Genomic DNA, 10,944 nt, shown 5'->3' on the forward strand with positions numbered 1-10,944 from the left:
CACTCTCAGCCCAGGGAAAATTAGGTTCTTTTCTTCTAGAAACTTGGAGACTAAGCAGCTGTTGGCAGTGAACAGGAGAGGGCAGCCTTTGATGAGGCTAGGGTATATGAAAGAAAGATTCCAGAGAGCACAGGGCCTCAGGAGAGCCAGAGGCCAGTCCAAGTGGGGGAATGGCCCCTCCTGTGGCCCAAGTGCCACAGCCAAGATGGGGACTATTGCAGTTCAGGCACACTGTGTTCCAGCCCCCAGGCCCTAGTCTTTCCACTTTTGCTCAAGCTGGTACTTATGAAAGCACAGGAGGCCTTTCAGGAGAGTGGTTCTAAAATGCTGTGGGGCCTTATGACAAAGCACAGTACTGTCTGAACCCATAACAAGATAAAACCGCTTCTATTCTTGCCAAATGTCTTGCCAGTTCTGTCTCTATTTGTGTACATCTATCCAAAAATTATTTTAAATCTTTGAATTAAAAAAATAAGTTTCAGGATGCCTGGGTGGCTCAGTGGTTGAGCATCTGCCTTTGGCTCAGGTGGTGATCCCAGGTCCCCCACAGGGAGCCTGCTTCTCCCTCTGCCCATGTCTCTGTCTTTCTCTGTGTCTCTCATGAACAAATAAATAAAATATATTTTTTTTAAAAAGTCACTTGAGGGATCCCTGGGTGGCGCAGCGGTTTGGCACCTGCCTTTGGCCTAGGGCGTGATCCTGGTGACTCGGGATCGAATCCCACGTCGGGCTCCCGGTGCATGGAGCCTGCTTCTCCCTCTGCCTATGTCTCTGCCTCTCTCTCTCTGTGTGTGACTATCATAAATAAATAAAAATTAAAAAAAAAATAAAAATAAAAAGTCACTTGATGTACAATTTATATTTATTTTATATACAATAAAATTTTCCTTTTTAAGATATAGACAATTAAGTTTGGACAATTAAAAATTTTTTTAATCTTGGCAATTTTTAAAAATATTTTATGTATGTATGTATGTATGTATGTATTTAGAGAGCACACAGATGAACACAGGTACATAAGCATGCACATGCTCAGATGGAGGGGCAAAGGGAGAGGGAGAGAGAGAAGCTCAAGCGAATTCCATGTTGAGCACAAGCCCATAGTGGGGCTAGATCCCACAATCCCGAGATCATGGCCTGAGCCAAAATCAAGAGTTGAACACCCAACTGAGCCACCCGGTACCCCAGTTTTGGCAAATTTATAGTTATGCAACCACCTTTTCTAGCATGCCAAAAAGTTCCTTATATTCTTTCTGATCCCCATCCTCCACCCACTCAAGCCCCTGGCAACTCCTGACTTTTTTCTGCCAATATACTTTGCCTTTTCTAAAATGTTATGTGAGTAGAATCATATATAGTCTTTTTAAAAGTTATTTATACCTATTTTTTAAACATTATTTATTTATTTATTCATGAGAGACACACACAGAGAGAGGTAGAGACCAGGCAGAGGGTGAAGCAGGCTCCATGCAGGGAGCCCGATGTGGGACTTGATCCTGAGACCCAAGGATCACGTGCCCTGGGCTGAAGGCAGGCACTAAACTGCTGAGCCATCCAGGGATTCCCCCATGGTTTAGATTTTAACCAAGGTTTTCATGTGTATGTAGATGAAGTATATCAATGAGATTTTTTTTTATTTTTTTTTCAATGAGATTTTTAAAAAATTACACAATTCCAAAGAGTAAAAATCATTACTTATCTTCTTACCTCTGATTCCTTCTCCAGAAGCAAATACCATCTCATTTTTGTGTGTCCTTTCAGAAATGCAGAGAAATAAAATGTAATAAATAGATGCAAATCACACACACACACGCATCTTCTAGTTACACTGTCCTTCTCTTTCCTTTTTTGCTTTAATACATTTTGGAGACTAATTCCTATCAGCACATATAGACATATACATTCCTGAATTAATGGCTGCATGGTATGGATATGCTACAATAAGTAGCCACTCCTCTGTTGAATTAGTTTCATTTGCAGTCTTTTCCTAATGCAAACAGTGAATTGAAAGTTACAATGCTCTTAGTAAATAAGGAAAAAAATATACTGATTGCATGTAAATTTTGTATAGTTTAATTATAGGCTAGAACTCATTTTGTTCTTTTCTTTTTTCTTTTTTTTTTTACTTAACATCTCATTTCTCCTGTTGTTCCATGCCTCTGCCTCCCCTCTCCCAATAACTTTTTCTTCTGGTGAATTACTATTAGTTTTTCACAACCCTTCCATCACAAAGCATGCTTGGACTTGCTCCCTGATTTCACTTGGCTCCTCTCCCTTCACTCTCTCAGCATCTGCATGGGTTTTAGGAAGATGGGCTGTGATGCTGTGATCTGACTGTGTGCACTCTGTGAACTTCTAGTGGGCACCACCTCAGTCTTGTTGATCTCTGTTTCCAACTCAAAGATGCCAGGGTCTGACATAGAGTTTGCCCTAAAACATGTTGAATCAGGGGCACCGGAGTGGCTCAGTGGTTGAGCATCTGTTTTTGGCTCAGGTCATGATCCTGGGGTCCCCACAGGAAGCCTGCTTCTCCCTCTGTCTATGTCTTTGCCTCTCTCTGTGTGTCTCTCATGAATAAATAAATAAATAAATAAATAAATAAATAAATAAATAAAATCTAAAACAAAAAAAAGTTGAATTGGCGATGTATTAGATTTCCCTTATAAACCTATTCTAGGACAATTTATGTTTCCAGTTTTGAGATTTGTTTTGATAAATAATGCTGTAGTGAATCTCATTCTACCTCTGGCCCTCTTCTCCTTTTGTATTGATTATGCACCAGGCCGTTCTTGGAAGTTTACTGGACCAGAGTGTCTTAGTTTTTTTCTCAACTTACTTTACAAAATTGGGCACAACGGTGGTTTTTTGAAGTCAGAGACTCCTAAGAATTGGAATGGTAATCAGAGTACCTTAATCTTTCGTTCCTGTTTTGTCTTAAGATAGGTCTTCTGGGCAGCCCAGGTGGCTCAGCGGTTTAGCGCCGCCTTCAGCCCAGGTTGTGATCCTGGAGACCCAGGATCGAGTCCCACGTCGGGCTCCCTGCATGGAGCCTGCTTCTCCCTCTGCCTGTGTCTCTGCCCCTCTCTCTCTCTCTCTCTGTGTCTCTCATGAATAAATAGGGGCAGAGACACAGGCAGAGGGAGAAGCAGGCTCCATGCAGGGAGCCCGACGTGGGACTCGATCATGGGTCTCCAGGATCACAACCTGGGCTGAAGGCGGCGCTAAACCGCTGCGCCACCCAGGGATCCCTAAATAAAATCTTAAAAAAAAAAAAAAAAAGACAGGTCTTCTGATCCCGAGTAAATTCCTTCTCTGCTCCGTGCCTCGATTTCCCCAAAAGCACAGACACGTGGTACAGCACCTTCTTCCTGGGCGGAGGCAAAGCTCCACCTCTTACCGCTCTGAGCCAGCCTGCTGGCTGATTGACAGGCAAGCCGACCAACCAGCGCGCTGCGGCCGGGGCCGGGCGGCGGCGGCGGCGGCGGCGGCCGGGCCGGCTTCTGGACACATGCGCACTGTCGCCGCTCCAGAGATGGGTGGCTGTCGCGTCCTGGGCCAGGTCTGGGGTGGCTGGCGGCGGGGGCCGGGGGTCCGCGCAGCGTCCAGGGCCGCAGGCTCTGGCACCGAAGCCCGGTGATTACGTCTCCCTCCGCCCCTCCGCGTGGGTGGGATGGGGAGGGGCCCGGGGTAAGGTGTGCAGGGGATCTGGAGTCAGGAAGGCGTGGGACCCGCCACTACTGTGGGACCCTCAACTACTCCCTTGGTTTCTCTGAGCTTCGGTTCCCTCCTCTGCAAAATGGGGCCAGTTGTACCTGAATTTTCCGGAAGCTCATCCAGGCATTCTGAGGCATGTGTAGGAGGTGGCAGGATTCAAGGTGTGTGGAGATGAGTGGACACACCTCAGGAAACGAGTGACCTTCCTGTTGCTTACCTACCTTTTTCAGACATCAGCTGCGACATCGAGGATCCAGCAAACGGTCGGGGCCCCTGGGGGACCAGCCATTCCCAGGGCTGCTGCAGCTAGAGCACCTCAGTCGGGAGGGGCTGGTTGACGCGCTGAGGGCAGCCGTGGTGGACCAGAGAGGTGAGGGGTGGGAGGGGAGCGGGCCGACTGGGCTCCCTACCAAAGCTGTGGGGGTCATATCCGGGTTCTGTCTCCCACTAGTGGTGTGACCTGGAACCAGCCACATAATCTGAGCCTCAGCATCCTGGGGATAGGGGTGTGAGGGTGCAAATAACTACAGAGCCTTGAACGTAGTAGGCACTTGGTCATAGGAATTGCTATAATAAATTTATCCTCCGCCTGGGTGGCTCAGTGGTTAAGCGTCTGCCTTCAGCTCAGGGCGTGATCCCAGAGTCCCAGGATCCAGCCCCACATCAGGCTCCCCTTGAGGAGCCTGCTTCTTCTCCCTCTGCCTATGTCTCTGTGTTTCTCATGAATAAATAAATAAATAAAATCTTTAAAAAATTATTTATGGACAAAACACAGGCTTTGGAGTCAGATCTAGGCTCTGTAATCAGCTTGCTGTGTGACTTTAGGAAAATTTCTGAGTCTCCAGTGATTTATTAATTTTCTCAACTATTTATTGAGCATAGGCTCTGTTCCAGGCACAACTAGACAGTGCCGAACAAGATAAATATGGTTCCTGCTTTCAGGAAGCCAGTATTTTAGTGGGAGAAATGGATTAACTAGGAAATAAATGAACAAGGTACTTACTACTGATCGGTACTATAAATAAAACAAGACTTTGTGACCGTGTGGCAGACATTAGATTGGGGATTCAGGCCTCTCTGTAGTAGTGACATTTGAGCCAAGATTATATGAAAGAGCCAGACAGGTGAAAATCTGGGACTGAGGAAACAGCAAGTATAAAAAAAGCCTAAGGTGGCAACAAGCTTAGTATATGCCGAGGACAGAAAGAAGTTCAGTTGAGGATGTGGTTGATAATTCATGTCTGAGAGCTGTAATGGGCCACAGATAAGCCAAATTAAAAAGTATTTTATAAATTCTAACTGCTGCTTCTGTGTCACTGATGCTCATGTAATGTATGTTCTAGGACCTCTTGTGACGCTGAATAAGCCACCGGGTCTACCAGTGACAGGTATGGGCTGGAGGAGGGGATGCAGTGGAACAAGGTTTGAGGGCTCTGAAGGTCGAGATAAGGAAAAGAAGGGGGTGGTGGCATGAAGCCAGAGGCCTCTGAGAAAAACCTATACTTCTTTTTCTTTCCCCCAGGAAAACCAGGGGAGCTGACCTTGTTCTCTGTGCTGCCAGAGCTGAGCCAGTCCCTGGGGCTTAGGGATCGGGAGCTCCAGATTGTCCAAGCATCTGGGAAGTAAGTGGTGGAGAGTGATAGGAAGGTAGCGGGACAGGCCTCCGTCTTGGGTGAGGGAACAGTTGCTTGGGAGTAAGCTGAGACATTTTCCATAGGCTGGTTTGGGATCACAGAGGAAGGATGCAAGGAAAAGGAGGGAACAGACAGATCTGGGTTCAAATCCGTGTGCACAAACTGTGATCTTAGGCAAAGCATGAAGCCTCACTGAGCCCCAGTTCCCTCAATCATAAAAATAGAGCAAATCATACCTATGCACAATGTGCAGTCACTTCTCCAAACCCATGATCATGGCAGGCATTGCTAGTTGATCCATGATATTCTTTCCTCCAACTGCCATCAATTAGAGCTGGTACTTGAGATGAAATATTTCTGAAATTCCACAAACCCATAGACTCCTGGGGAATTTAATTATGAACCAATGTATACAAAATTCCTATTATAGCGCCCAGCACATTGTAGACATTCAGCAGTTGGTGGTAATTGTTATGACATTTGGCTCTGAGCTCCTTGGGGACCGAGAGAGGATGAAAAACACATTAAATTATGTAGTCTTATTACCAAACATGAAGAAGTCTTGTTTCTCAAGAGGAAGTCTGGGTTTTAGTACCGGTGTGACCACGTTGGTCTTAAGGACATCGGTGTTCCTTCCAAGGGGTTTCCCTTTTTTTGTGGGTGAGCCCAAGGGACTTTAACTTTTGTGATTTATCCTCTTTCTCCAGAGAGACCTCTGGGCTTGTACTCCTCTCCAGCTGTCCTCAGACAGCAAGCCACCTCCAAAAGTTCTTCATCTACTCACGGAGAGCCCGGAGACCCACAGCCACCTACTGGTGAGAGGTGCTGGGAGGCTCCCATGGCAGTAGGGAGGTCCTGGCAAGTCACCTTGTGACCTGCTCCTGCTTTTCTCAGGGCTATCACCGATGGGATCCCAGCTACTTCTGAGGGGAATATCCAAGCAGCTCTGAAGTTGGAACACATTGATGGTGTTGATCTAGTGAGTCACAGTCTGGGAGGGAACAGGAGGGGACTTTCCAAATATATTATCCCTACAAAGGAGTCAAGGGTATAGACTTGGGGTGGCTGGCTTTTCTGTCCCCTAAAACAGGCAAATGACCACTGCTTATACCATGGCTCCGTCTGTTGGAGGCAGAGAGGGTCTGGGTGTAGCTGCCAGGTGTGTGAAGCATGTTTATTCTTGGGGGGCTGACACTGCAGGTAATTCCAGTGAAGTCTCCATCCCGAAAGGACTTCCAAGAAGGTGTCAAGAGGACCCTCAGCCACTTCCATGTGGTGGCCATGGGCTCTGGCTGTGCCCTGGTCCAGCTGCAGCCACTGACTGGTGGGTCCCTAGCCAGCCTTCACAGCTGTATTTGGCTGGGGGAGGAACGCGGGGTGGGAAGAAGGTGGTGGCATAAATGGCAGCGTGGGGAGCACTGAATGGAGTCTAAGGGTCAAGGTAGTCAGGCCCAGCTGGAGGAGGCAGCACTTCTGCTGTATCAGACTGATGGGCATTCCTTTGTAGCCCATCTATTTTTTTTTTTCTCTAACTTGTTGGTCTCAGGATTTTCTCTTTGCCTTTGGTATTCTGTGGTTTCACTTGCCGAATCTAGGTGTGTGGGTTGAGTTTTATTTATTTTGCTTGGAATTCACTTTGCTTCCTGAATCTGAAAATTAATATATTCCAGCAATTCCAGAAAGTTCTCTTCACATGTTGTACCTCTTGCATTTCCTCTATTCTCTTCCTTTTCAATGCCTAAGAGATGGGTCTGACCTCACTCACTGGCTAGGTCTCTTTCACATTTTCATATTTCTTCATCCCTGTGCATTCTGGGTAATTTCTTTAGACCTATTTTCCAGGTGAATAATTTTCTGTTCGGTTGGATCTAATCTGCCAGGTCAGCCCATCCGTTCGCTGTATTTTTCACTTCTAGTATTTCTATTTGGTTGTTTTACAAGTAAAAATGGCCTTTAAAATATATATAGCATTTTTTCTCATACTATTTGTTCTTTTTTGTCTTTAGTCAAGTAAAACATAGAGATACTGTATTTCTATGTTTTCATTGTTGGAAATTCTGGAGGGCCTAATCCTATGGTGTTTCATGCTGACTCTCATGCTTGGTAGGTTGTTTCATTGTTCTTTGATTCAGGATTGTGACTTCAGGTTCAGCTGGACCTTTATCTGTGGAAATCTTTTGTTGCCTCACTGTAGGTAGGGCCCTCAAGAAAAGTTCTGCCTTTGCTTCTGCCAAATGCCCCAGAGCTGTCACTACTTCAAGATCTAAATATTAATGTCTCAGCTGGAAGTTCACAGGTCACTCTAGTATTGAGTCCCAAATCCATGTGAGAACAGGCTCATGTTGTGAATTTTCAGAGGAACTTTTTCATTCCCCTTGTCCAAACCTAAAGTAATCATCTGCCTTCATCAGTGGCTGGCTTTTCCTCCTGGTCTACTCCTTCACTGAAGATATAGCCCTTCTAGGTCTTCATTTGGGTACCAGAGCTTCATCCTTGGCCCCTAGGTAGCTATTTAAACCCAAGGCCCCTGGATACCAAGATTTACAGCATCCCTAGAATAGGTAAAAAGGCTCTTGTGTGCTGTTTTCTGTTTAGATTTAGTCTTGGAGACCTTACTTCCTAAATATACCCAGCTGCATATTTAAAAGGATGATTATTACATTTTTCTGGTATTTCTAGGTGGTTTATAGCAAAAGAGTTTTTAGATTATCCAGTCCACCTTATTGCCAGACATAGAAGGAGAATAAGCTCCTAGGTTTGAATCCCAGCTTATGGTGGTTAGGCAAGTCACTTCTCTTTGAGCTTCAGTGTTCCTGTAAGATGGGAATGATGATAGGACCTGCCTTATCGGGCTGTCATGAGGATTTAAGAAATTTACATATGTGAAGCACTTTGTACCATGCCTAGCACATAGCCCCCCATTTCTCTATTTGTCAAGTTTTCCAAAAACCTATCCAAATTAGTGTAAGCCACAAACAGGGAATGTATTGGCTCACAGAACTTAAAGTTTAGGCATAGTCTGATCTAGAGGCTCAGAGGATGTCCTCTGGAAGTTCTTTCTTCATTTATTCTTGCCTCCTGCATGTTGGCATCTTTCTCCCACAGGCTTTCCTCTGGTGAAGGTAAGATGGCCAGGGGCTCCAGTAGCTCCGGGCCTGTACCCCACCAGGAAGAAGCATTCCTTATTTCTAGTAGCTTCAACAGTAAATTCAGGGCTGTATCTCTTCATGAGCAAATCCCACAGGCTAGGTGGACTGATGGTTATGACCATCCTGACTGGGTCTTGCATCCTGCTCTGGAGGCAGGGTTAGTTGCATGGACCTCTCTGAAATCACCAGATCTGGGAACAGGAGTGGTTCTATTTCCCCAGTGAAAGGAGGAGGGATGATCTGGGGGCGGGGGGGACAGAAACACCAGCTACCCACCATCTATCCTATATCTCCTGTCCCCCAGTATTCCCCAGTCAGCTCCAGGTACATATGGTACTACAGCTCTGCCCTGTGCTTGGGGATCACACATACTCCGCCCGTGTGGGCACTGTCCTGGGCCAGCGCTTTCTACTGCCAGCTGAGAGCACCAAGCCCCAAAGACAGGTACCCAAACCTGCCTTCCTGCTGTTTTGGGGGGTAGGCTGTGGGATGAGGGTGGGCAACACCTTCAGACATTAGCTATGAAGTCTGGGACGGAGTGGCAGCCCTTCTGGCTTCCAAGGCTGTCTTAGCCCTGTCTTACTGTGTGGCCTTGAGCAAGTAACATCCCCATGCTTGGGCCTCATTCTGCCCATCTGTTCAATAAGGAACTTGAACTGACTGATTTCTCAAGGCCCTTCTAAGTCTGCTGTTCTTTAGGTCTCTTTGGTATGAGGGGTAAACACAGTTTGTGGGTGTTAGCGTAACCCCAAAGTATGAGTTTAACACAGTAATTTCCCTCCACATTAAATCTAATTCATGGGGGATCCCTGGGTGGCGCAGCGGTTTAGCGCCTGCCTTTGGCCCAGGGCGCGATCCTGGAGACCCAGGATCAAATCCCACGTCGGGCTCCCAGTGCATGGAGCCTGCTTCTCCCTCTGCCTGTGTCTCTGCCTCTCTCTCTCTCTCTGTGACTATCATAAATAAATAAAAATTAAAAAAAATATTAAAAAAAAAATAATAAATCTAATTCATGGGAGTGCGGTGGGAATGGGCTTTACTCCAGTCACTCAGGGACCCAGGCCATTGCTATCCAGCCAGCAGATGGAAATAGTACAGTGTAGGTCCAGGTGGGAAGTTTTCATGAGCCAGGTCTAGAAGTGGTGTATTCTTGCACTCCTGTTCCATGGCTAAAACTATCACATGGCCTCACCCAACTGCGAGAGGGACTCAGAAATGTTTAGCTGTGTGCCAGGTGGAAACTGATTTGGTGAAACCTAGCTGGTCTTTGCCATAGTATGACTATGTGTATGTGTTTGTGTAGAGGAGAAATGAAGAACTATGGACACGGAGGGAGGAAAGGAGGAGGTACCTCTTACTTCCATTTTGGTTAGAGCTGATTGGAACTCACCTGGCTGAATGCTAACATGCCTCTTCCACCCCAGGTCCTAGATGAAGCCTTCCTCAGACGCCTCCGCCTGACCCCCTCCCAGGCTGCCCAGCTGCCTTTGCATCTCCACCTGCATTGTCTCCATCTTCCAGGCATGAGGCCCAGGGAGGCCCCCATGAAGCTTCTGGCACCTCTGCCCCCTTATTTCTCCAGGAACCTCCAGTGCCTGGGGCTGCGCCAGCAATAGTCCTCCTTCTGTTCCTTCTGTTTCCACTGGAAAGCAGTGGGGATGGGGCCTGAGGAGAATGAGGGCAGTGCCCACCATGCAGTAAGGCCTTGCTTGCAGATCCTGGGCTCTGCATTCGGACAAACTTAAGATCAAAGCCTGGCTAGGCCACTTGGCCATATGGTGTTAGGCAAATAACTTCACCTCTCTGGACATGAGTTAACAGAAGTACCTACCTCATAGTATGGTTTTGAGGATTTGCTGAGGAGGTAAATGTTTATCAGGGAGGCTGGTTTCTGCTGAGTTCAGTATGTGGTCTTTTATTTGGCTGTTTCTGTCTCAATTCTAGCTGAGAGGAAATGTTTGATTTTTTTGTTGTTGCTGAACTGTAGTAAAATACAACCTGTGTATTTTCCAGGTTGCCCATTTTGGGCAAATTTCTAAGTGAACAGTTCAGTGGCATTAAGTGCACGCACATTATTGTACAACTGTCACATCACAACATCTTGCAGAACTGAAACTCTGTCCCAGTAAACAGTGACTTCCCATCCCCCTCCTCCCAGCCTCCAGTAGCCACCACTCTCCTTTGTCTCTATGGATCTGACTACTCTGGGGACTAGATCTTTCACTTTAAGTTATGAAATCTAACAAACAGGGGATCCCTGGGTAGCGCAGCGGTTTGGCGCCTGCCTTTGGCCCAGGGCGCGATCCTGGAGACCCGGGATCGAATCCCACATCGGGCTTCCTGTGCATGGAGCCTGCTTCTCCCTCTGCCTGTGTCTCTGCCTCTCTCTCTCTCTGTGACTATCATAAATAAAAAAATAAAAAAAAAAAGAAATCTAACAAACATAC

General features: G+C 46.6%; 1 protein-coding gene across 3 annotated transcripts; it reads left to right on the forward strand.

Annotated features, from left to right (window-relative positions):
* The first annotated feature begins 3,487 nt into the window (after nucleotides 1–3,487).
* On the forward strand, nucleotides 3,488–10,943 carry RPUSD3 (RNA pseudouridine synthase D3). 3 transcript variants are annotated; one of them, XM_055344449.1, is made up of 9 exons: nucleotides 3,488–3,633; nucleotides 3,945–4,084; nucleotides 5,058–5,102; nucleotides 5,237–5,336; nucleotides 6,056–6,163; nucleotides 6,243–6,327; nucleotides 6,549–6,672; nucleotides 8,802–8,941; nucleotides 9,922–10,943. In XM_055344449.1, the coding sequence occupies exons 1-9, from the start codon at nucleotides 3,509–3,511 to the stop codon at nucleotides 10,111–10,113; spliced, it is 1,059 nt and encodes a 352-aa protein (XP_055200424.1). In that variant the 5' UTR covers nucleotides 3,488–3,508; the 3' UTR covers nucleotides 10,114–10,943. The 3 variants fall into 3 exon arrangements, with proteins under 3 accessions (XP_055200424.1, XP_055200425.1, XP_055200426.1); XM_055344450.1 differs by lacking the exon at nucleotides 8,802–8,941 and having other exon boundaries at nucleotides 9,922–10,061; XM_055344451.1 differs by lacking the exon at nucleotides 9,922–10,943 and having other exon boundaries at nucleotides 6,518–6,672.
* Nucleotide 10,944: the final 1 nt, after the last annotated feature.

Source organism: Nyctereutes procyonoides, unplaced genomic scaffold, assembly GCF_905146905.1.
Source record: "Nyctereutes procyonoides isolate TBG_1078 unplaced genomic scaffold, NYPRO_anot_genome, whole genome shotgun sequence".
Lineage (NCBI taxonomy): Eukaryota > Metazoa > Chordata > Mammalia > Carnivora > Canidae > Nyctereutes > Nyctereutes procyonoides.